Genomic DNA, 24186 nt, shown 5'->3' on the forward strand with positions numbered 1-24186 from the left:
CCCGGTCACGGGCGTCTGCTGACACTGACTGCTGGCTGAGCCGCCGTCGGTTTGGCGATGGTCTGCACCAGGGCTCCACATTTGTGGAAGCCTCAGGAAGTGGAGGAAAAAAATAAATCTCTCTCAAGCGAAAGTCACCACTTACCATTTTATGTTTCCAGACTCCTTTCTAGGCAGCTCTCTCCACACATTCCCTGTGTGTTTTAAAACGTGAATTGTGTGGTCATGTGGTGCGTACTGTTTTGTAACCTGCTTTTATTCAGAGGGCTGCTGTGAGCAGCTTTTTGGGGGGTTATGGACTTCCTTTGAGATTTTGACCAACCACGCAATAATCCAGAGTGTAGGGGTGTTGTAATCTAAGTGACTGTCCCCAGCTGTTAGAGAATTAGCTGAATGATTAATTTGTGATTTTCAGTTAGTTCCGTACTTAAGTATGGGATGCGATGAACAGACATTTGTGTATTTTACCAGGAAATCTATTAACCATATAAAACATTCTTTCTCTGAGAAAAGTAGTTTTAAAAGTATACCTTTCTTTTTGTACATCTATATTTTCTTCTAAGAAATGCTATTTAAAAACAAGTTGTTTCATTAGTCTGCTGAGCTGTAATTGGAGTAGTTTGCCATTTCCGTGGCGGAAGTGTGTGAAGGCACTGGTGGGGAGGCGATGCGGTGGAAGGAAGCCAGGGGCTCCTGACCAGTTGCGTTTGTTCCCACAGGCGCAGGGCGCACGTTGCTGTGAAATATGCCACAAGGTGGTCAAGTCCAGGGCTGCGCCTATGCTGCCGTGTGGGCACAGCGCGCACAGAGGGGTAAGCGTCTCAGCCGTCCTTGTAGCGGGCATCTGGGCTAGGGAGTGTTTTCAGCACCAGAGTGACTCTTTCCTCAGTTATGAGCACTTCCTGCGTTTTCAAGCATGTCCCCTGTGGCCGCCAGTGGAAGGTCATTGTGTCCCTTTCCCAGCACCGGTGCTATGGGAGGGGCCAGGCCCGGGGCCCAGGGCTGTCCCCCATTCACTGCCCTCCTCCCTTGTGGCCTCCATGGGCGAGGACAGCGCTGACGTTCAGAGCAGTGCCAGGCCCTTGACGGGTGACTTCGTACATGCGTGGGGCTGGACGCACGCTGGTCAGTCAGTGCAGTGAGGAGAACCCTAACATTTCAGAGGAGAAAAGCTAGCCTGACTGGCCCATTGCGCCTGATTCCGGGAGATTCTGGCTTGTACCCTTCCGGGGTTTGTGGGTAACCCTGATGCTGGGTTAGAAGAGAGCAGGTATCTGCCATGTCAGCTTAGGACTCCCTGAGAAAGGGGACAAATACAGGACACTCACTGGGGTGCTGAGTCCCCAGGTGTACGGTGTCGTGCCTGAGCCCTTAGATCTTCCACACGCCCAGCTCTGGGGCGGCAGCAGGCTCTCAGTCAAGGCTGCAGCGTGCGGGCCGGCGGGTGTGCAAGCCCCAAGGTCAGGGGGTCGGGGTACGGGTGGGGAACTGGGGGACAGGTGGGAAACTGGACGAATGAGTCTGGGGGCCAAGAAAACGCCAGCCTCTGGGAGTCAGTGTAGGAAGCGCCGAGACCGGACCTGGGTGGCGTGGTGGCGAGGCTGGAGGCCGTCCCCCTGAGGTCAGGTTGGAGGCCCAAGTTCATGGGCAGGTTCTTAGGCATGACTGCCCTGGAGCCTGGTCCGCGCTCCTGGCCCAAGTGGGCCTCGGTGTCCCTGAGTGTCGGGCAGCTCCAGGCCCCGCTCACTCTGAGGTGAAGCTCGCTGTGCCTGCCGAGGGGCCACACAGAGCACTCGGGTCCCGTGGGCTCCCAAAGGCACTGACGGGTTCCTTCTCTCTTCCCAGTGCTTCCAGCAGCGCCTGAACGCCCAGGGCGCCTGCCCGGCCTGTCGCGACCAGGGCCTCCTGTCAGTAGAGCAGCCTGCACCTTCCGGAAGGGGCCGCGTGCTGTCCTAGGTGGTCACATCTCACTGAGGGTGATTTGCCGGGTTTGGGATTGGGAGAATGACATTACACAGCCTTTGGTATCAAAGGCAAGCGTTTGAGGACTCTCTGCACCGTGTCACAGCGCTAACAAGTGGCAGCCTTTGTGTAGGGGATAACGTCCACGCTCGGATAACAGCCGCGTTGTGGCTACTAGAATTTGTGTGACCACTTCCCGTGCTGGCCTGTGGCAGGGCCACTGGAGGTGGCAGCCTCCTTCTGAGAACTGTTGGGATGCCTCGGAGCTGCACTAGAATTCTTGACCTGTCAAAGCACCCAGGTTATATTTTTACAAGAATCAGTATTCCTGAAAATAGGCCAGCACTCTTCCCCAAAGATTCTGCATTTCAAAACAGGCTTAAGCAAATCACATTGTAATCATTTGTAGTTAATGTTAAAATATTGACTGAATTAGACCAAGATTCAAATTTCTTCGTGTGAAACATTGTGTGATTTTGATTGTTCATTTTATTTCCTGAAAGTAGATTTGGCAAGTGTTTATTGTCTTGTAAAGATATAATCTGATTTTTGAAAATTGATTGCAGACCCCTTTCTTGTATCAGCCAAGACTTCTTAACCCCTGAAATCAAGGCTCCCTGTTCCTCGTCGCAGCCTCACGTGTAAACTTAGTTTTTGACTCTCTCACCTTCTCCTTCGTGGCATTTGTCCTGCTCGTGCTCGGACAGCAAGCAGCGTTTGTGCTCGCAGCAGGCTCTGTGGGGAGCAGTCACCGTCCGTCCCCTCCCTTCTCCTGCCACCAAACACAGACTCGTGCAATAGACAATCCTGAGGTGTCCCCGTCACACACATTCCAAGGCTGATGCGTGTGTGAAATAGTGCATGCCCTCTTGTACTGTGGCCTTCTGACGACCTTAGAAACTTAAGAAATTCATTCTCTTACGTGACTCACACACAGAGGTCAATGTAGAAACACTAATTCTGGACACATTCCATTTCTTTCAAACAGAAAGGACCAATAAATGTTACTCAGTGTTCTTTGTGCCCCGGGGGCTCCCAGTCCCAAGTTTATGAGCCGACCTTGTTGCCTTCCTTTGCCTTGTTCCCGTGAGTTTTGGTGACTTAGTCCACAGACGCTTATTCCCTGCTTTGAAGCAGACACTCCGCGCGCGTCCCTAAAGCATCGTCTGCACGTTCCTAACGACTGGGAACTGCAGCTGTTGGGGTACGCAGAGACCAGCTCGCAGCAGCAAGTGCAGAGGGAAGGGCAGCTGGGGTGTGAGAGAACGTGTTTTGTACATAACTTCAGGCTTGTGAACATGCCTTACACATGTCCTGTGCGTGTCAAAATAAAGAGCATTCTAAAATGATACCAGTCCACTGGTGTGCTTGTCCATTCTTTCTGAAATAACATTGAACAGGGTTCTACTGGAAATTGAAGACGCGTATGGTATGCCCACATTTTTAAAAGTGACTTCATCAGGCAAGAAGAATCATGTTGCATCTGGGCAGTGTAAACAAAGGTCTTGGGGCATTTTAGAGCCTGGATCAAAACATCCCTTTTTGTCTGAATAAAGGCTCCCAAGATTGGCTCTTTAAATTTATGAATGGAAAATTTATACAGAGACGATAGTTGATTGTTTTAAGCAAAAGTAACAGATTTTTAATATGAACACATATAATAATGCTGAAGTTAATTGCATTCCTCAGTATTGATTTTCTTTGTTTGTTTGGTTTTTGAGGCACCTGTGGATTCATGGCCTGTAGAGACTTGGTCAGCAAGGCTTCCCTTTTTGAGGACCTTCTGCAAATGCGGAGCACTTAGGATGATTAAAGAACACCAGTATTGCTATATGTTCTTACTCTGATAGCATGTAATCCAAAATAATGTATAGCGTAAAGCAATGCCTGTTTTCAAGAGTTTAGATTATTTTCCCTGCCAAACAGCTTAAACTATGCTATAAATAACGGATAATCCAATGCAAAATGACATTGTGCCCTAGCAATGCAAAACGTTCCTACGTACTTAAGGTCATTTCAGATACTGTGTAGTGGAGGCAGGAGGGCAAAGGGATCAGCTCGCTGCAAAACTGAGGCAATGAAAGTATCTTTGGTAGTTATTCAATCACATGACCCTCTCTGGAGAAAAGGATTAAAGGAAACGGAAGAGACAGTAACAGAGATGGAAATGTCTTTCCTCAACAGAAGACACTTGCTGATGAGGCTGATAAAAAGCAAACACAGCGACCTCAGAACCAGGACCAAAAACATCTCTAGTGGGCCCTTAATGAAAGAATGGAAAATGCATTTATGTGTGTTAAACTTGATTAAAATTTAATAAAAAATTATTAAAAGGATGATTAAAAAATAAGTTGATCATCAGTCATACCTAATTTCTTTATTTTCGCTTCTTCATTCTGACCCGATCTACTAAGGGCAGGTGTCCACTCTCATGTCACCAAACACCTTCAGTGCTTTGCTCAGAATGATGGGCAAGGCCTGGGAACCAATGAAAACAAATTATGTAGAGAACCTATTACGTGCACTCACTGGATGTTCTGATACAGCAGTGAACGAGAGACAGGACCCCATGAAACTTGTCATCCTGTTGAATAGACAATAAACATAATTTCAGGTAGTGAAAAGGGCTTTGAAGTGGAGGAAGGAGCAAGAAGAAATCACATCACCGTAGTCATTCTGCAGAATCGCAGTTTGCTCTGAGATCTCCCTGGGTTGATTTGGGGACATTGTGACCCTACAGCAAAGGAGAATGTCATCTGTAGCTTTTACAAGTGACTTGCATGAGCAGTTCTGAGGCAGCTTTCCAGCCCGCTTGGGTTGGGACTGGAGCTGTGTGGTTGGCTCTTGGGAGATCAGTACCCAGTGCTTCGTGGAGAAGGGGTGTGAGCCCCGCTCCCCAGGTGAGGGTGAGAACTGGTCTCAGCCCCTCCGCCGCTGCTTCCTGGTTACGTCGTCTCTTCCTAGCTCCCCTTTGAAAGTGACAGAAACGGAAAAAAAACAAAAACGGTTATTTGGCAAAAATGAAGAAATTAAATAGCACTAGTAAACTACAAAATCCTGATGAGTCAGCCATCAATCTGAAAAAAAGTTTTAACTACACTAAGAATAACAGTTTGAGATGTACAAGTGGGTACAAATGAACTGTGACCTCGCTTCCTACGTAAACGTGAACTCTGAATGGATCATGGTCCTGAGTGTGAAAAGGAAAGTAAAAAAGCTTGCACAGGAAACAGACAGTCTTGGCCTTGGACTAGGCAAAGGTTTATTAGGATGCAAAAACCACTAACCATAAGGATAAAAATCTGTTAAATTGAATATTACTACAATTAAGAACTCTTAATAAATCAAGTTACCGTTGAGACAGTGTAAAGTCAAGCCATGAAGTAGAAGAGATCTAACAAAGAATTCGAGAAAGAACTGTTACATATGTATAAGAAAAAGATAATTTATTTAGAAATGAGCAGAAGATTTGAACAGGCACTTCCCAAGTATCTAGATGGCTAATTGGATTTTTGGCAGCCAAGTTTGTTCAGTTTCCTTCACCAGGGAAGTATAAATTAAAACCACAGGGAGGTACCACCAGCAGCCCACCCAGATGGCTATTATCGTAAAAGATTGACCGTGCAGTGTTAAGCTGTGGAGCGGCCGCAGGAGGTGGTGCAGCTTCGCTACGGGTGTTGACTGCCAGAGCCTGTGACGTGGCCTTGCTGCCACTTGTGCACTTCACAGGCACACATGCAGCAGTGCAGGTATCTTCATACCAGTTGCCTCCATAATCGCCTCCACTAGAAAGGAGCCAGACGTCTGTCCACAGTGGAGTGCACCGATCGTGGGTGCGCCGTCTCTGCAGTGGAATACTCCGCACATGGCACAGCGGGCACAGAAACGTGAGTGTGAGCCTAGCAGCCAGGCAACACAGAAGCCCGTTTATGTGAGTGTCAAGACAGGAAGCTGGCGGGAGGTCAGAGTCGTGGTGGCCTCTGAGCTGAGGCTGCAGACAAGGAAGGGCCTCAGGGTCGCCCACCAGGGCTCTGGAAATGTTCTGTGTGTTCAGCAGAGTGATGCTTTACTGCATGCGTCATTTGGAAAAGTCATGAAGCTGTACATTTAAAATGTGTGCACTTCTTTGTATTTGGTTTCAATACAACTAAATGACAAGTCCTGGCTGGTGTGCCCTAGTGGATTGAGTGCCAGCCTGTGGACCAAAGGGTCACCGGTTTGATTCCCGGTCAGGGCGCATGCTTGGGTTGTGGGCCCGGTTCCCAGTTGCAGGTATGTGAGGCAACCACACATGGATGTTTCTCTGCCTCCCTCCCTTTGCGTCTCTCTAAAAATAAATTTAAAAAAAAAGAAAAACTAAACAACACTTGTGGCCAAGATGGAGGCATAGGTAGACAATGCTGCGTCTCCCTCCACAACTAAGAAGGAACACAACTACCTCAAAACTAGAGACAACCGGAAGTTCCAGAAAATCGAACTGCATGGAAGTCCAACAAACAAAGAAATAAAGAAGAAATACTCATCCAGACAGGTAGGAAGGGCGGAACCGGGGTGGAGAGAACGTGGTGTGTTGGCAGTGCCGGCAGGAAGGCAGAGGCTGTGACCAGCCAGTGGAAAGTGCAGCCACACATTGAAAAAAGTCGGGTGGGACACCTGGGGAGCACTCCCAGCACCAGATTAGACCTCGCAGCTCATGGTTCCGGCACCGGGGAAAATAAAGCCTCGTTGCTTCTGACAAAACCAGTAGGAGTTGGGGCGGTGGAAGAAACTGCCGGTCTCTCAGCTGAGTCCATTTGTTTAGAGACTTCCATGGTCTTAGAACATCTGCAGACCCACCACTGTGGAAACCATGGCCAGAGTAACAGCTAGAGAGACACCAGTGACATATGGGAAGTGGGAGAAGTGCCTGGAAAAGGAGCCAGTGCTGAGGAAGTGGCATTGTTCCCTTTCAGACCCCTCCCCAACATATAGCACCACAATTTGGTGAAACCGGTCACCCTGTACTGATGAATACGTAAGGCTCCTCCCTTTATAATGTAACAGGAGTGACAGCTCTCCCTAAGACACAGGCAAACAAACATAGGAGCCTGTCAAGATGAGGAGACACAGAAGTATGGCCCAAAAGAGGGAACACATGAAGGTTCCAGTGGGAGAACTAAGCGATGAGGAGATAGCCAATCTAACAAACGAGGAGATAGCCAACCTAACAGATGCAGAGTTCAAAACACTGGTGATAAAGATGCTCACAGGCTTGAGAGATATGCTTTAGTATGGCAAATGCATAAGGGAAGAAGTGAAGGCTATGCTAAATGAAATGAAGAAAAATCCACACGAAACCAATGGTGAAGGGAAGGAAACCGAGGTTCAAATCAATGATTTGGAACATAAGGAAGAAATAAACAGTCAACCAGTACAGAATGAAGAAACAAGAATTGAAAAAGATGAAGAGAGGCTTAGGAATCTCTGAGACAACTTTAAACGTGCCAACATCCACATCATAGGGGTGCCAGAAGGAGAAGAGGAAGAGCAATAACTTAAAAAGTTATGTGAAAAAAATAAGGAAAACTCACCAAATTTGGCGAAGAAAATAGACATACAAGTCCAGGAAGTACAGAGTGTCCCAAACAAGCTAGACCCAAAGAAGACCACACCAAGACACACCATAATTAAAATGCCAAAAGTTAAGGATAAAGAGAGAACCTTAAAAGCAGCAAGAGAAAAGCAGAGAGTTACCTACAAAGGGGTGCCTATAAGACTGTCAGCTGATTTCTCAAAAGAAACTTTGCAGGCAAGAAGGGACTGACAACAAGTATTCAATGTGATGAAAAGCAAGGACCTACAACTAAGATTACTCTCTCCAGCAAAGCTATCATTTGGAATGGAACGGCAGAGGAAGTGCTTCCCAGACAAGGTGAAGCTAAAGGAGTTCATCATCACCAAGCCGTTATTATATGAAATGTTAAAGGGACTTACTTAAGAAAAAGAAGATCAAAACTATGGACATTAAAATGACGACAGACTCACAACTATCAAGAACAGGACCTAAAGAAATAAAAACAAAAACAAACTAAGTGAACAACCAAAACAGGAACAGAATCCTAGGTATGAGGATCGTTTGGAGGGTTATTAGCTGGGAGGGGGAAGGGGGAGAAATGGGGAAATGGTGCAGGGACTAAGAAGCATAATCGGTTGGTACAAAATAAATAGGGAAGTTATAAATAATATGGGAAAGGGTGAAGCCAAAGAACATACAAGCATGACCCATGGACATGAACCAAGGAGGGTGGGATTGCTGGAAGGGAGGGGGATACTGGGTGGAGGGGAGCAAAGGGGAAAGAAATTGGGACTACTGTAGCAGCATAATCAATAAAATATATATTTTTTAAGAAACTAAACAAAAGCAAAAAAGAGCCCTGGCTGCTGTGGCTCAGTGGACTGAGCGTCGGCCTGCGAACCAAGTGTCGCTGGTTCGATTCCCGGTCAGGGCACATGACTAGGTTGCAGGTCAGGTCCCCAGTTGGGGGCGCAAGTGAGAGGCAACCACACAGTGATGTTTCTCTCCCTCTCTTTCTCCTTTCCCCTCTCTCTAAAAATAAAGAAATAATTTTTTTTTTAAAGCAAAAAAAGTGAGAGACCTGGGTCCAGGATGCTTAGTGGTTACCGTGGTCCTCGGGTGCACCTGGAGAGGCCCACAATTAAATGAGGCAAAGAGCAAAGGCAGTTGCTTCCTGTTACAGTTGGTTGTTGTCCGTGCTTCGGCCGCACCCGTACTGTGGACACTGTGTAACGGATTCTGCGCGAGTCTTCACACCACTGGCGAATGCTACGTGTCAAGGCCCCCACCCCACCCCTCCCCCGGAGAAACAGCTCGTCTGACGGCGCCGAGGGTGCCTTCATGCCTTTCTCACATCACGTGTGACAGGACAGTTAGGGGCCTTCTGAGATGGTTTCTGCCGAGTGAGCTCCTTCCCACTGCTGTCTGGCGAGGGGCCTCCTCTCTGCCATGGGTGCCTTCTGCCCCCCTGGGCCTGGGCCCCCTGCTGCATCTGCTCCCCTTCCTCTGTGTCCTGGAAGGGAAACACAGCTGCTCAGCCCCTCCCAGCAGCCACCTTGTCCCCCATCACACCTGGCTCTGCTGCAGGTCCTCTGCCAAAAGCCCTGGAAGGCACGCTTCCTGCCTCAGCATCGTGCAGGTAAATCCAGAACAGGTGTGCTTCAGGGGTGCCAAGCCAGAAGCCACTGTGAGGACACCGCCAGGCCGGAGGCCCCTCTTCTTCCCTCCCTGGAGGGAGGACAGGGCTGGAGGTTGGGCCAGCCTGTCCTTGCCAGGAGCCATCACAGCAGAGGGTGGTAGTTACGGCCCCTGGCAGGCACTTCAAAGGAAAAGGCTTGCTCCTTCCAGCGCCTGCTTTTGTGTCAAACAGAGGCGTCATTGTTTTCGGCAAATACCTTGGGACTGGAGTGAATAAATGCCATTCTGTTTTCTAACTTTTTTCCCCTCCATTTTTCAGAAGTTATGTATGAAGGCATTTTGCCTAATTCCTCCAGCCCTCTCTTTCAGCTTCTATTTATTTGGTGTGATCGAAAGGTCTTAATTTAACTCTCCCTGCTACCAGTTCCAAGAAATCTGCCACCAGCTCCAAGCTCCGTGTCCTGAAGTGCCACCCCATTCCAGCGGGGCGAGCCCGCAGCCTCCGAAAAAAGAAAGCCGTGGAACAGATGGCCATTGTGCTTCCAGACACTGGCTGCCGCCCAGTGCCAGCAGGGCCCCGCTCTCACCAGGACCTCCTCGGAGGCCACGTTGCTTCTGCCTCTGGCTGCAAAGGCCAGACCTTGGCGAGCAGAGGCCCAGCCCTCGCTGTGGCCCCTCCCGTTGAGAGATGTGGCCATTGGACCCTGTTTCCTGGGCCTTCGTGAGACTCTGAGCCTACATCTCCCTGCTCTCCCTGTCCCCACTGGGGCAGAGGGACCGTGCCCCCCATCCACCTCCACGCCTCCCAGGGAGCCCCAGTGATCTGAGCTGTGCTCACTGGGAATGAGCCACATGGCCCCAGTCACTGGATGGGCTGCTGAGCACATCCGCTCGTTGGTTCATGCGGCCGTCCTTCAAGTCCTTGCTAACCTCCAGCCAGTGCAGGCTCTGTTCTAGGGGCTGGAGGTGCACTGGGGACAGGAGAGGCGGGAAGCCCAGCCCAGGTCTTCGGCTTCCGTAGGGGAGACCGCCATCAGCTACGGTGGTCAAGCACATGGTATGTCAGTGAGGGGGGAGGGTAGAGTGGAGGGGGAGTAGATGGAGCCTGGGAAGGGATGAGGGGGGCTGGGGGGTGGGGGACGGGGGTGCGGCAGAGTAGCGGGGTCACAACTTCAGAGAGGCTGGGGAAGGTAAGTGCGAGTTTGGCCCTGGAGGAATGGGGACAGGGCTGGCAGCCCAGGCAGTGAGAGCAATGACGGAGCAGGCAGGGGAAGAGAGCGAGGAGGCCGGTGTTACCCTTGATCAGGAGAACTGGGCAGAGGTAGAGGGTCCCAGGGCAGGGCACCCCGGGACCAACAGAGGGCAGACCCTTGGGCCTTGAGCCTGCAACCTACCGACGTGGAGGCAGGTCAGCGCCGGGACGGCAGCGCAGCTTGCTGGTGTGCCCTTGGAAGTGCGATTGCTCCGTGGGGGCTTGGACTCCCAGGGCCGATCTGGGGGCCAGGCAGCGGGCGTTGCTGCTGCAGCTGCCACCATGTTCCGTCAGCCTCCTCCCTGAGCCGTGGCCTCCTCACCCCACATCCTCTGTGGTCCTCTGAAGTCCTGGCCCCAGTAGACCCCACAGGCCTACCTTCAGAGGGTCTGCCCTTCAGGGCTGCGGGGACACCAGTGGGCCCAGAGTCACTAAAGGCCCCCAACCAAGGTCATCAGCCTCGTTCTCACTTCACCTTTTCGCACCTGGTCTTACTGTAGCCCAGACCAGCCCTGGCCTGATGAAGCTGCCCCTTTCCAGCGTTGCAACTGGGGGCCAAGATACCCCAGCCTCCCTTATCCTGACATGTCCCCACTCCCTGCATCCCTTCAGCAATGTGGCCTTGGCAAGTCACTTACTATCTCAGAGCCTCAGTTTCCACGCTCTTACAAGGATTGAATGGGTATGCCTTGCACATAGTAGCTGCTCCATAAACAATTAGAGGTAGCTTTTACCCTTGTTTTACAGATGAGGAAACACATCTAAAAGGTTAAGAAGTAACTTCCCCAAGGTCACATAGCCAGAAAATGTCTGAGGCAGGGTTTGCACCTCTAGGTCAACTTGTAGCTCAAGCCACTCACCTGCTGGCCCCTCCTCCCTTTCTGCCAAACAGCTCCGGTTCCTGCGGTTCCTACACCGCAACGGAGCCAGATCCATCCGTGTCGGCCCTGAAGTCCTTGGAAGTCCCAGGGGATCTGCTGCATGTCCCCACCCAACAGCTGCAGGGGGCGTCCCCTGCCTCTCCCCTCATGAGGCCACCTAAGTGGCTCCCATGGGCGCAGCCCTTGGGGCACCCGTGTCCTTGATGGGGTGAGAACACGCCTTCCTCACTGAGTCCCTCAGGCCTCCCCAGGCCAAGCTCATCTGCGGGGAGGAACCCACGCCGTCGTTCCTGGAGCCCCCCGGCTCCTGTTGCAATAGTTTTCTTCTGAAAATTTTGGTTGCCTCTCGTTCCCTTACTTTGCGTCTCTCCCTTTATTACGTGTCGTTTGCCCATTTCCCTGGCCCGTCACCCAGCTGCCCTCCTAGAATCATCTTCGCTCTTCTGGGTCAGACCCGCGCCCCCCTGAGGGCGGTTACAGCCCTGTGTTGCTGGCGAGCGCGCTGCAGGGGCTCCTGGGAACACCGACGCCGCGTGAGAGCGCGAGGTCCAAGCCACAAGCCAGCCGGCGTGGCCGGGGGCGCTAAGCAACGAGGGTCGAGTCAGAGACGAGGGCCCATCTTTTAAAACTGTGACCCGTTTAGTGACTGTGCAGCGGTGTGTCTGGGATTCTGGTTTTCCTCTCCTTAAGAAGTGAGGATGGGGAGCGTCTTCTCCTGTGATTTGCAAACCATGTCTTCTTTGCGGACATGTCTGCTTAAATCCTTCTAAAAATTTTATTGGACATTTTTTATTCTTTTTTTTTTTTAAGATTTTATTTCTTTTTAGAGAAAGGGGAAGGGAAGGAGAAAGAGAAACACATCAATGTGAGAGCACACTATTGATCACAGTTGCCTCTCACATGAGCTCTGACCAGGACCGAACCTGCAGCTCAGGCGTGTGCCGTGACTGGGAATTGAACTGGTGACCTTTAGCTTTGTGGGATGATGGCCAGCCAGCTGAGCAACCCGGGCAGGGCTGTCTGTTTAAATCTTTTGCCTCATACTAAAAATTGGGTTATTTTTTCTTATGATTGAGCTGTAATAGTACTTTATTCTAGATACAGCCATTTTTTTTAGATAAATGTTTTGCTAATATTTTTCTAGTCTGTGGCTTTTGTTTTAACTAACAGGCTTTTGAAAAGAAAACATTTTTAATTTGGATGAAGTCCAACTTATTTTTTTATTTTATACTTTGTGCTTTTCTTTAAAGAAATCTGCGAAACTACCCAAGGCCAGTAAGATTTTCTCCTAGGTGTTTTGTAATTTTAGCTCTTACAAGTAGGTCTACAGTCCATCACCAGATAATTATTGGGTGTGGTGTTCCATGAGGTCCATTTTCTTTTGCATACAGCTGATTATTGTGGCATAATTCTTTGAAAAGAATACCCTTTCCCTGTTGAGTGGCCCTTGCATATTTGTTGCAAATCTATTGGCCGTGTAAGTGGGGGTCTATTTCTGGATTCTGCTCCACTGTCCCAATGACTGTCACTACAACAAGTCTTGAGATCATGCAATGTGAGGCATCCAACCTGGCTTTTCAAATTTGCTTTTAGTTATTCTAGTTATTATTTTTACAAGCATTTTAGGATCGGCTTGTTAATTTCTATAAAAATAGCCAGCCTGGATTTTGATGTGAGTTGCATTAAATCTATAGATCAACTTGGGGAGACTCGATGTCTTCACAAAATTGAATCTTCCACTCCATGAACATGGTATATCTCTTCATTTATTCAAGTTGTCTTTGATTTCTCTCAGGAGTTTTACGGTTTTCACTGTAGGTTGAGGAGCATCTGTACTTTTTTCTGGTGTTTTTATGTTTCGTTGTTATTCCTGGAAGCAGTAGTCTTACTAGCATTTTTGAAAAATTGTGGTATAATGCACATAACATAAAACTGACCATTTTATCCATTTTTAAATGGACAAGTCGGTGGCACCAAGCACATCACGCTGTTGGGTAACCATCTCCAGAACTTTCCATCTTCCCAAACCGAAACCATCCGCGCTGAACAGGAACTCCGTTGGATTACATGCTGGGTATAGTGGCTGCTCCATCGCTGAGGGTCTGTCTGTGGTTGTCTGTCCTAAGCAAGGTGCAGTTTTAGTCTGAAAGGCAGTTGATTTGCTGATCTTAACCTCCCAGGCCTTGTTCACAGGCCTGTGAGGGAGGGTGGAGAGCGGCCAGAGTAACCCCGTCCTTCCCGGGGCCTCAGCCAGAGGGCCAGGATGCCCAGCATGGCCTCTCCACTCGAGCTGCTCCAAGCTCCAGTGCTCCCAGCGCCATGGTGTTTCCCAAGTGCCCTCTCATCCCCTTGACCCTGGGCAGCCGTTCCTGCCCAGGCTTTCTGGGGTCCTGTCCTGCCCACACGTGGCGTGGCATTTGGCTGAGGCTCAGGGGAACCTCCATGTCAACTTCAGATGCTCCAGCTCTGTGCAGGCTCTCCCCTCTCAGTACCCTGCCTGCCAGTTCTGGCTGCTGCGGAGCCCTGAGCTCAGCCTCGGGTCTTCTCCCCCGTGGGAGCCAAGCCGCGCTGTCGGGTCCTTTCCTCCCCAGCTGAGGCCGCGCTGAATGCGGTCCTGACCTCGCGTTTCCCTCTCTCTAAGGATCATAGCCCTGTGAAGGTTTTCCTCCAGTGTCTGAAGGCGGCTGCTCCGTGCTGGTCCAGCCTCTTGTTATTTCACCGCGAGAAGTCCGACACCTGGCCTTCAGTGCTGAGCAGGCCTGCAGTCCCAGAGGCTGCTTAAAAACCAGGATGCCTTCTGTGTCCCGTGAAGTCATTTCCATGAGAGTTTCGGGGCTCCGTGAGGGGTGGCACGGAGCAGCAGAAACCCAGAGCAAGAGCTGATCTGAAGGGCAGGCCCTTCCTGGAACTTGCTCGTGTATTTAGGGGGAATTTTCACTGTCACAGGGCAGGGCACAGAAGTGGATTCAGCTTCACCTTGGCTGAGTCAGAGACCCAGGAAATCCAGCCGGCACCTACGTTCAGGAGTATTTCCCGGAGTGCCTTACTGGGCCCTCCACTTGGAAAATAAACTTACATCCAAACATAATGAATAAAGGAGGGAAAGAGGTTTATGTCCTCACTTCAAAGGCAAAAGAATAGTCTCGTATGTGTTTTCTCAAGCAGTCAAAGATTTTAGGTTTGTCTGAACTTCTGATGTCAAACTCTGATACCCTAACGCGTCTTCCCCTTGCCACTCCAAGAGAGGTCACTTTCTTCTCTGTCCAGAGCTTCTGTGTGTCAGGCCAGCCTGAGCGCCCAGAGGCAGGTCGCCCAGCGAGCGGGCTAGAGCAGCTGCCCCCAGCGCAGAGCCCTTGGAGCCTGTGCCCCGGACAGGGCGCCTGGCGTCTGCAGACGGGGCCTCAGAGCGAGGAGCGGGAAGGAGAGGAAAATGACTGTGCAGAATGGAATCCACCACTGTCTCCAAGTTTCTGCTGCTCCGGCCCAAAGCCTTTCAGGCTCTGCCAGCCTGGGGACCAAGCCCAGCAAGTGCAGCCGGAGGACGCCTAATATGGCCTTCCCACCTCTGGGGCCAGCGCCACAGGGACCTGCAGGGTGGGGGGACAGGGGAAGCGCTGGCCTCGGGCCTGGGCAGCTGGCCCTGGGGCTGCCCGTTCCCTCCGGCCTCCCGGACTCTCTCCTTCCTTCTCAGCCCCTGCCTGCCTGCCTGCCGCCTGTGGGGCTGCTGGGGGGTGTGGGGTGGGGGGTGGTGCGTGCTGTGGCCATGCTGGGGCCTGGGGGCGGCCGCTGAGGATGCTGCGTTGGGGAGACAGGGCCAGGGTGTGAGGGAGAGGGGGCCGAGGGAGGGGCCCTCCAGGCACTGTCCTTCGTGACATGTTTGCGGACGTGGAGGAGCAGGAGGTGGCCAGGGTCGGGACAAGTGAAAGAGGACAGCCTCCCAGCAGGGGCCTGAGAAGGAACTAACCCACAAGCAGACGTGGGCTCGGGGCTCGGCGCCGTGGGGGTGTGGCTGCTCTGTCCTCGGTTTTCCTGCTGTTGTCCCGCGGTCTGAAGGCCGGCGCTGCAGCGGCAGAGCCTGGCTCGGACACGGGAGCAGGTGGGAACCGAGCACCTGCCCAGCGGCTTCCATTTGGGGAGCATCCCTCGGGCCTCACGTGGGGGAGAGCGTCTGAAAGAGAACTTGCCACCAGGCGCGTCCTCACCGAGGACCCTGCGGGGCGGCCAGCTGATGTCATCGGCGGGAGTGTGCAGGGCCCCAGCGGGCTCGGGTTGCTACAGCGCCCACACAGGTTGGACCTTCGTCCGGGCTCGGTGTCCTCAGCCACGCTGCTCCTTACAATCCCCGGGAGCGTTTCAGCGACCTGCGGCCAGCAGCCCTGGCCAACTGAGTCAGACTCTCTGGGGCTGAGATCCGCCTTACCGACCGAATCGCGTTCCCCCCAGACTCCTACGGGGAAGCCTCGACCCCAGCGTGACGGAATGAGGAAGCAGGGCCTGTAAGGGGTTACGGGTAAAGGGGGTCGTAGGAGTGGGGCCCTAATCCAGCAGAGCCGGGGGCCTGAGAGAGGGAGACACGGGGCCCAGCACACGAAGGAAAGGCCCCGTGGGGCACCGGCGGGGAGCCCGGGGAGAGGGGCCCAGGAGAAGCCAGGCCTGCTGGCGCCGGCCCCCGCGGGCTGGGCGTCCAGCTTCCAGACCCGTGGGAGAGGCCGCGGGGTTGCGGTCCGACCGCGCGAGCGCCCTCGTACAACCCAGCACCGGCAGTTCTCCTTTTTAAGAACAACTTGGGCTGTTCTGGGTTTTTCGCCTCTCCAGATACACGTCAGAAGCAGGTTGTCATTTTCTACATAAAGCCTGCTGGGGCTTTTGGGCTTGCGTTCAATCAATGGGTCGATTTTGGAATAAACAACAGTGTTGATTATTCTAATTTCTAAACGTGATTATCCATTGGTTTAAATCATTTTAAATTTCGCTCATCAATGTTTTATAGTTTCCACTTGGTCTTTCATATCTTTCACTCACTGTAATCCTAAGTATTCGATGTATTTTGATGCTACTCAAAATGCAATTTTGTAAACTTCATTTTCCAAGTGTTTTTGCTGGCACACGCAAATATTTATAATTTTTGTATATTGACTGTGTACCCAGCAATCTTGATAAATGTTATTGATTCTAGCAGTATTTTCTTATTCCTTATTATCTTCTATGTAGACAGTCATGTCTGCAAATAGAGGCAATTGTACGTTTTTGCTTCCAGTCTTATGCCTTTTGTTTTTCTTAATATATCAGCTAGGACCGTTGTCACCTTGCTCTCAGTTTTGGGGAAAAGAATTTAGCTTTTTACCATTAAGTGTGATGCTAGCTATAGGTTTTCCATAGGTGTTTCCTTCATATTACTTGTTTGTTGAGAGTTTTTTAATTAAAAGATGTTGAGGACTTCCAGCCAAGAAGGAGGCATAGACAGACATGCTGCGTCTCCCTCCACAACTAAGAAGGAATACAGCTACCTCAAAACTAGAGACAACCAGAAGTTCCAGAAAATCAAACTGCTTGGAAGTCCAGCAAACAAAGATATAAAGAAGAAATACTCATCCAGACAGGCTGGAGGGGCGGAGCCGGGGCAGAGAGGATGTGGTGTGGTGGTGGCAGCAGTGGCAGCAGCGGCAGCTGCAGGCAGGCAGAAAGCGCAGTCACACGTTTTAAAAAGTTGGGAGGGACCCCTGGGGATTGTTCCCAGCTCCTCACCAGACCTCAGAGCTCACGCGCCGAGCACTGGGGAAAATCAAGCCTCATTGCTTCTGACTGTGCAGACCAGTGGGGGTTGGGGCGGAGGCAGAAACTGCCGGTCTCTCAGCAGAGTCCGCTTGTTTAAAGGGCCTCCATGGTCCTAGAGCGTCCGCAGACCCACCCACTCTGGGGACGATGGCCAGGGCAGCAGCTAGAGGGGCGCCAGTCTGGTGCGGAAGTGGGAGAGGTGCCTGGAAAAGGGGCGAGTGCTGGGCAGGCAGCACTGTTCCGCCCTCTCGGACCCTCCCCCACACACAGCGCCACAACATGGTGGAAATAGGTTGCCCTCTACTGACTAATCCCTAAGGCTTCGCCCCTTACAACGTAACAGGAGTGACAGCAAGCAGTCTTCAATGTAATGAAAGGCACCCTGCAACCAGGATTACTCTATCCAGCAAAGCTATCATTTAGAATGGAAGGGCAGATGAAGTACTTCCCAGACAAGGTGAAGCTAAAGGAGTTCATCATCACCAAGCCATTATTATATGAAATGTCAAAGGGACTTACTTAAGAAAAAGAAGGTCAAAACTATGAACACTAAAATGACAACAAACTCACAACTACCAACAACTGAATCTAAAAAATAAAAACAAAATCCAACTAAACAAACCAGAACAGGAACAGAATCATAGGTATGGGGATCATTTGGAGGGTTATCAGCTGGGAGGGGAAGGGGGAGAAATGGGGAAAAGGTGCAGGGATTAAGAAGCATAATCGGCTGGTACAGAATAGACAGGGGGAAGTTAAGAATAATATAGGAAAGGGTGAAGCCAAAGAACTTATATATACAACCCATGGACATGAACTAAGTGGGGGTGGGATTTCTGGGGGGAAGGGAGGTACTGGGCAGAGGGGAGCAAATGGGTAAAAATTGGAACTACTGTAACAACATAATAAAATATACTTTTTAAAAAAGATGTTGAATTTCATTCTTTAAGTGATCATATAATTTTTATCTTTTATTCTGTTAATGTGGTAAATCACATTAATGTTCAGATGTTAAGCTTTCAATAAGCCCTGTTTGTTCAGGATATATATTTATGTATTGCTGGGTTATATTTGATACTATTCTCTTGAAGAGTTTTCCATTTACGTTCATCAGAGACGCAATTTCTTTGTCGGCATGCCTTGGTCAGGCTGTGGTCTCAGAGTTTTGTTAGCATCATAAAACGAGTGTACAGATGTTCCCTCTTCTGAAGGAGTTAGTGTAGTTGGTGCTAGTTCTTCATTATGTTTGATCATTTTGATTTTTCTCCTTGGAAAAGCTTTGTATAGTGGATATATTTAATATACATAGGGCCGTTCCAATCTTCCATTTCTTTTTTGAGTCAGTTATGGTAATTTGGGTCTTTAAAGGAATTTTCCCAGTTCATCTAAACTGTTGAATTTATTGGCATTGCTAGGTAACAGAATTAACAACCCAGAACAGAGAAACAGGAAGGGACAGAAAAGAACAAAATAACCCCGAAAGAAAGGCAGGCCCCGCACCATTGAAGCGGAGGAAGACATGTTTCAGCCGTGGGCCCGGTAACCCTGAGCGTGGCCGATAAGGCTGCCAGGCGTTCTGAGCAACACAAGGGGCCCTGACAGTGCAGCGGGGAGGAGCCCTGGCACGTCTGCGTGTGTCGTCTCCATGAGCTGGGAAAGGAAAACCTTGAGACTCTGTGTTCGTCCCAAGGCCTGAAGGTGGGCGGGGCGGGGGGGCGGGTTACAGTGCCCACAGAGAAACCCCCTGGCCAATAAGGGAACCACAACTCACTAAAATATAGAAAGTAACCAGTAGAAACTTATACAACATCCACTCCCCGCTAGTGCGGTTTGTTGCTTTAAAAACCAGCATCCGAGCCCCTTTCGGGTGGGAATTGGTCCTGATCTCGTTCCCCCTCTCGCTGGAGAGTCTCCCCAATAAGTCAGTTGCTTTGCTACAAGCTCGCTGCCCTCTCCTGATTTCCTGGGGACTCTAGACTCACAGGAATAAAGTTGTTTAAATATTTTCTTACTATCCTTGTAATATCTAAAGAACCTGTAGATACTTATTCATTTCTATTATCAGTTTCATATTTTCTTCACTAGTAGTGCCAGTCTAATAATTTTACTAATCTTTTCAAAGAACCAACTTTTGGTTTTGTTATTTTTTTCTGTTTGCTATTTTTTTCTCTTTGTTGCTATTCCTTTTCTAGCTTCTTAGTTAAATCACTGATTTAAACTTACTGTCTTTTCTGTACATGCATTTAAATTATACATTTCCCTCTAAAGTGTTTAAGTTGCAGCTTACTACTGTTATTTAGTGTTTAATTTCCAATATTTGGAGTTTTCCTAAATACCTTATTGTGATATATTGCTCAATTGTATCGAATTATCGTGATCTCATATACTTCCATTGTGCTCGGAGAACATACTTTGTATGATTTGAATCCTTTTAAATGTATTGAGATCTGTTTTACAGCCCAGCCTATGAATTAGCTTGGTGGACCTCTTAGTGGCTTGAATCTGGGCAGCCAGAGGGAGATTGAAAACATTGTCCAAGAGGAATCTAGGGCTGCACTTGGGGTGAAGGTGTGCCCACAGAGCTCTGGGCTGCTGAAGCATGGAGCTGGGGCGCAGAGCTCCGCCAGCAGGTGGAAGGACCCTGAGGCAAGGGGAGGGCCATGCGCACCCCCACCAGAATGGGTGTTTTAAAGACAGAGGGAGACGGCCTTGGTTGTTCCAGGACTGGGATTCAGGTGGCAAGGGCCAAGGGTATGAGCCACTGTGCTGTGAGCCAGATGAGTCCAGAGTGAGGCCTGGTCCCTCGCCCAGGAAGACACTCTGGGTCCCACCAAACCCAGTCCACACATCAGTGCTGCTGTGCAGTGATGCACGTCACTCGCCACATTGAAGATTTCCTAGTAGCTACATCAAAAAAGTAAAAAGGAAACAAGCATTATTATGTGGGCAATATATTTTATTTAACCTAGCATACCTCAAATGTTATTTCAACATATAATCAATATAAACGTTATTAATGAGATATTTAATTTTGAATAATTCTAAGTCTGGTCTACAGTATCCAGAGTAGCCACGTATCACACGGCTAGTGGCTCGTGGCTACTACTGAACAGTACAGGCCGAGACCCTAACCTTTTCTGTGCAAACACCAAGCATCTTTTGAATCTTAGGTACTTGAATTTCCCAGGAACGCTGTTACTGGGCAAACAGAGGATTGAGGTTTGACTGCACCTTGTTTTTTTGGAACTTTACCAAGAGTTGTTCACCACTTTGGGAAGTGATAGCATCCAACAGCACCCCCATTCCCGCCGTGTGAGTCCCCAGCAAAGCACACGCGCCCAACCCCTACGTCTGTAGCCATCACGTTCACGGTGCCTCGGCCTGTGGGATCCAGCATGCCATCGTCCCCTCGTTTATCTGTGTCTAAGTGCATCACTTTATAATGCAGTGCTCCTACTGCTTTGCATTTTAGCTGAGCACTATACTGACTTTTAAAAACTTACAAGTGTAGGTAGCTTGCATATGCGTACATTTCTTACCAGGTTACTGTAGGAGATATCGAAACATTCAACTAGTATCACACTGTTGCTAGTCATGAAAATATTGGCTGTAAACATGTTTAAAAATACTAGTTATAAAAAGGAATATAGGGTCCCCACAGTAGAGAAGGGGCCCTCATTCAGGTTTTCCGTCTCTCTCTGTCAGAGCAGAACAGACACTAAAACGGGTTGATTTCAGGGATGAAGAAAAGGCACAGACTGTTTGCTTTATTATCTTTTTATTTAAAAGTCATACCAAAAGTTCTCTGATTGTAGAAAACTCAATGATTATTTTACAAGGTAAAGAGCTTTTCCCAGAAAATAAGTCCTATCATGTAAAATGAGTTTTTAAATGGCATTTTTCTTACTAAACCAAATATTTATTCTAAAATATCATCCTCACGGGTGATATCTCATTGTGGTTTTGATTACGTTTCCCTGATGATTAGTGAGGCTGGGCATCTTTTCATATGTCCGTTGGGCTCTCTGGAGAAGTGTCTATTGAGGTCTTCTGTCCATTTAAAATTGGATTTTATTTTATTTTTTTGGTGTTAGGTTGCATGAGTTCCTTATATATTTTGAATATTAAGCCCTTATTCGATACATCATTTGCAACTGTCTTCTCCCATTCAGTAGGTTGTCTTTTTGTTTTGTTGAAGGTTTTCTCTGCTGTGCAAAAGCTTTTCAGTTTGATGTGGTCCCAGTTAGGTTTTTTTTAGCTTTTGCTTCCCTTGCCCAATGAGACAGACCCAAAAAGATACTGCTAAGACTGATGTCAAAGGTTCCTCCCTGAGCATATTTTTAATAACTTTTAAAAATTTATTGTCTGCTAATTTGACCATGTCTGACATTTCTGGATCTATTTCTTTTGAGTCATTTTTCTCCTATTTATCGACTACATTCTTCTGCTTCTTGGAGTGTCTAGCAGTTTTGGTTGGACGCTGGCATGTTACATATTATCCATTGAGTGACTGGAGTGTGTGGCTTCGTTTAAAGAGCGTTGCGGTTGTCTCGGCTGCAAATTCATTGCTTGCAGCTGCCTGACCTGTTCAAGGCTCGTGCTTAAGCTTCGTTGTGACGGGTTGAGTAGCCCACTACTTAAGCCTGACGCTTCCGGAACCTTCTGGAAGGCTGTTTGGAATTCACATATCCCCAGCACTAGGTACAGACACCCTGTATTTCCTTGCCTTTGGAGTTTCACCCTGTATGTACACAACTAAGGTTTTAGCAACAAATTCAGGGGACCCCTTTCCGATTCCTGGTGCTCCTTCTCTATGTATGTTTCCCCCCTCCAGTATTCTGACTCCCAAATTCCAGCCCCCTGAGTCCTGTTCAGACCGCAGTCTCTGACCCCCAACTCAGTGACGATGTGCTCTGCTCCATTCCCTCCAGGCAGCAGGGCCCACGTGTTCTGAATTTACTTATTTTTGTTAATTCAATCAGTATTTACTGAGCCTCCACTATGAGCCGCAAACTACCCAGGCATGTGGGATATGTCAGTGACCCCGACAGACAAAAACCCATGTCCTCCTGACTTGAGCCTGTTCCTAATTTAGACCATGATGGTTCCACAACTCGGAATATAAAACAAACTATTGAACTGTACACTCAAAATGGGGAAATTTTATGGCCCATGAATTATATCTCAAAGATGTTAACCAAAAAAAAACCCGATATATTTTGGGTGTGAAGAATCTAGACGATTCTCTCCCTTGTATATGCTGGGAATTTTCATAATAAAGTTATAATAAGATGTATACCTTAGGCATCCATAGGGAGGATCTCCTTAAACCATCAAGGCGATAAATTGTATTAACAGGTTTTCTAGTGCTGGCCTCTCTTTTCATACCTGACTGAAATAAACCCCCCTTTTTGGTCATGATAGATTTCTTTTATAAATACACTGAAAAAGTAACTTGTGAATATTTTATCTAGGCCTTTTGTGTCCCTATTGATAACTGATTTAGATTTGCTGGGTTATTTTCCTTTGTCAGGGTTCCGTTTTTTCCTTGTTATACAACTCCTGTGATCTTCGTTAGAATCGTGACCCCACGGGACAAGGAGTTTCTATGTCTTTGCCGCTCTTTGTGGCCGTGTCAGTCCTTGATGACCAGATGTAGACAGAAGTGTCATCCGGCAGCCCCGGGACTTCTAGAAGCTTCCCGAACGCCGCTGGCAGCCGGCCTTCGCCCCTTCCCCACCTGCGGCCTCTCCCTCGTCCTGCGGGGGGGGGGGGGGGGGGTGGCCGGCTCCAGCCGCTGCTCTTAGACCCTGAGGACAAGGGCCAGTCCCTAGGGAAGGTGGCGCCTGAGCGGAAGTGGCTCGGTTGCCGAGGACGCCACGGCTCTGAGCTGCCGAGCGTCTACCTGGGCCCGTGTATGTGAGTCGTGTGCAGGCCGCTGGACCTTGGGTCTCCCTCCCTCACAGCCATCCCGGGGCCCAGGGACGTGGCAGACTTCGGGGGGCAGGCGCAGGCGGCGCCACACAGCCGCTGAAGCCATTCGTCCTTCCCGATGGCCGCCCGTCCCCTGCGGCGGCGGCGGACACGTGCGCCTCTCGGGCGCGTCCTCGCTTTCTTCCATGGGCTGTAACTTATCCGGGCAACCTACCTTTGTTGGAGTTTCTCTGCATTTTAATGAAGTTTGCAAATTTATTGGCAGGAACGGTACATAATTTAATATTATAAATCTTTTTTTTTCCTGCACAAACCTTTGCTGTTCCCACGTGGGCCTCGGCCTGGGGGAGGCCCTGGGGGGTGAGGGGCTGCCTAGGGGCTGCGGGGAGGGCCGCGGGCAGGAGCCCCACGCCAGGGGGTGCAGAGGGGCCCTCGAGGGCCTCTGGGCTCCACAGGCCCCTGGCGGGGCTTGAGGGGGAGCCTTCCGAGGAGACACTCGCCCAGCCTGGGGGCGCCCGGCCCGGGAGGGGAGCCAGGTGTCGCCCATCTTCTCGGTGAGTGTCACCTGCTGGTCCAGGACGCGGCTCCCCAGGAGGTCCCGGCGCCGAGGGGCTGGGCTCGCAGGACGCAGGGCCCGCGGGTCCACAGGGCCGGGGCCAGGCTCCGCTCCCGGCCCAGGCGGCCTCCGTGGCGTGCGAGGGTCGCCCCGCGTCCTGGGACGGCCTGTGCGCGGCCTGGAGGAGCGCGGGGCCCCCGCGCTGGGTTTGCATCTGCAGGAGGCGCTCGGCGCCCTTGGCTTCGGCCCACGCCCTCCGGGGCACCAGGTGAGGACAGAGGCCCCGGGGGAGGGAGGTGCGGGGGGGCCCCCAGACGTGGGTCTCCCCCTCGGGGGAATGATTGCAGCAAACCGGGGAGCTCGGGGTTGGTCGGCAGTCGGGAGGGAAGGTCAGAACATGGGGTTGGCCGGTCTCGGAGGCGAAGGTGGCAGCTGGACAAGAGGTTGGGGGTGGTCGGAGACGGGAAGAAGGGGTGTCCTGGGTCTGGGCCGCGCAAACCCTGCCGAAGCAGGAGGCAGATCCTGGGGACCGCCCAGGGCACTGCTAATACTGGATTGGCCGAAGTGTTGGTTTAGTTTTTTTTTCCTACGATGGCTTTAGTAGGGCTTACTTGTCTTTAACTTCATTCAAAAC

General features: G+C 50.2%; 1 protein-coding gene across 1 annotated transcript in view; it reads left to right on the forward strand.

The window, feature by feature from the left end:
• The window catches only part of TTC3 (tetratricopeptide repeat domain 3), a 99612-nt gene extending 97132 nt beyond the window's left edge, over positions 1-2480 (forward strand). The window contains exons 45-46 of the mRNA XM_090271730.1: positions 720-812; positions 1846-2480. Coding sequence (XP_090127856.1) covers positions 720-812; positions 1846-1956 — 204 coding nt within the window. The 3' untranslated portion in view covers positions 1957-2480. The remainder of the gene's footprint in view (positions 1-719; positions 813-1845) is intronic.
• Positions 2481-24186: the final 21706 nt, after the last annotated feature.

Source organism: Furipterus horrens, unplaced genomic scaffold, assembly GCF_987537825.1.
Source record: "Furipterus horrens unplaced genomic scaffold, mFurHor1.1.pri manual_scaffold_1, whole genome shotgun sequence".
In the NCBI taxonomy this organism is placed as follows: domain Eukaryota; kingdom Metazoa; phylum Chordata; class Mammalia; order Chiroptera; family Furipteridae; genus Furipterus; species Furipterus horrens.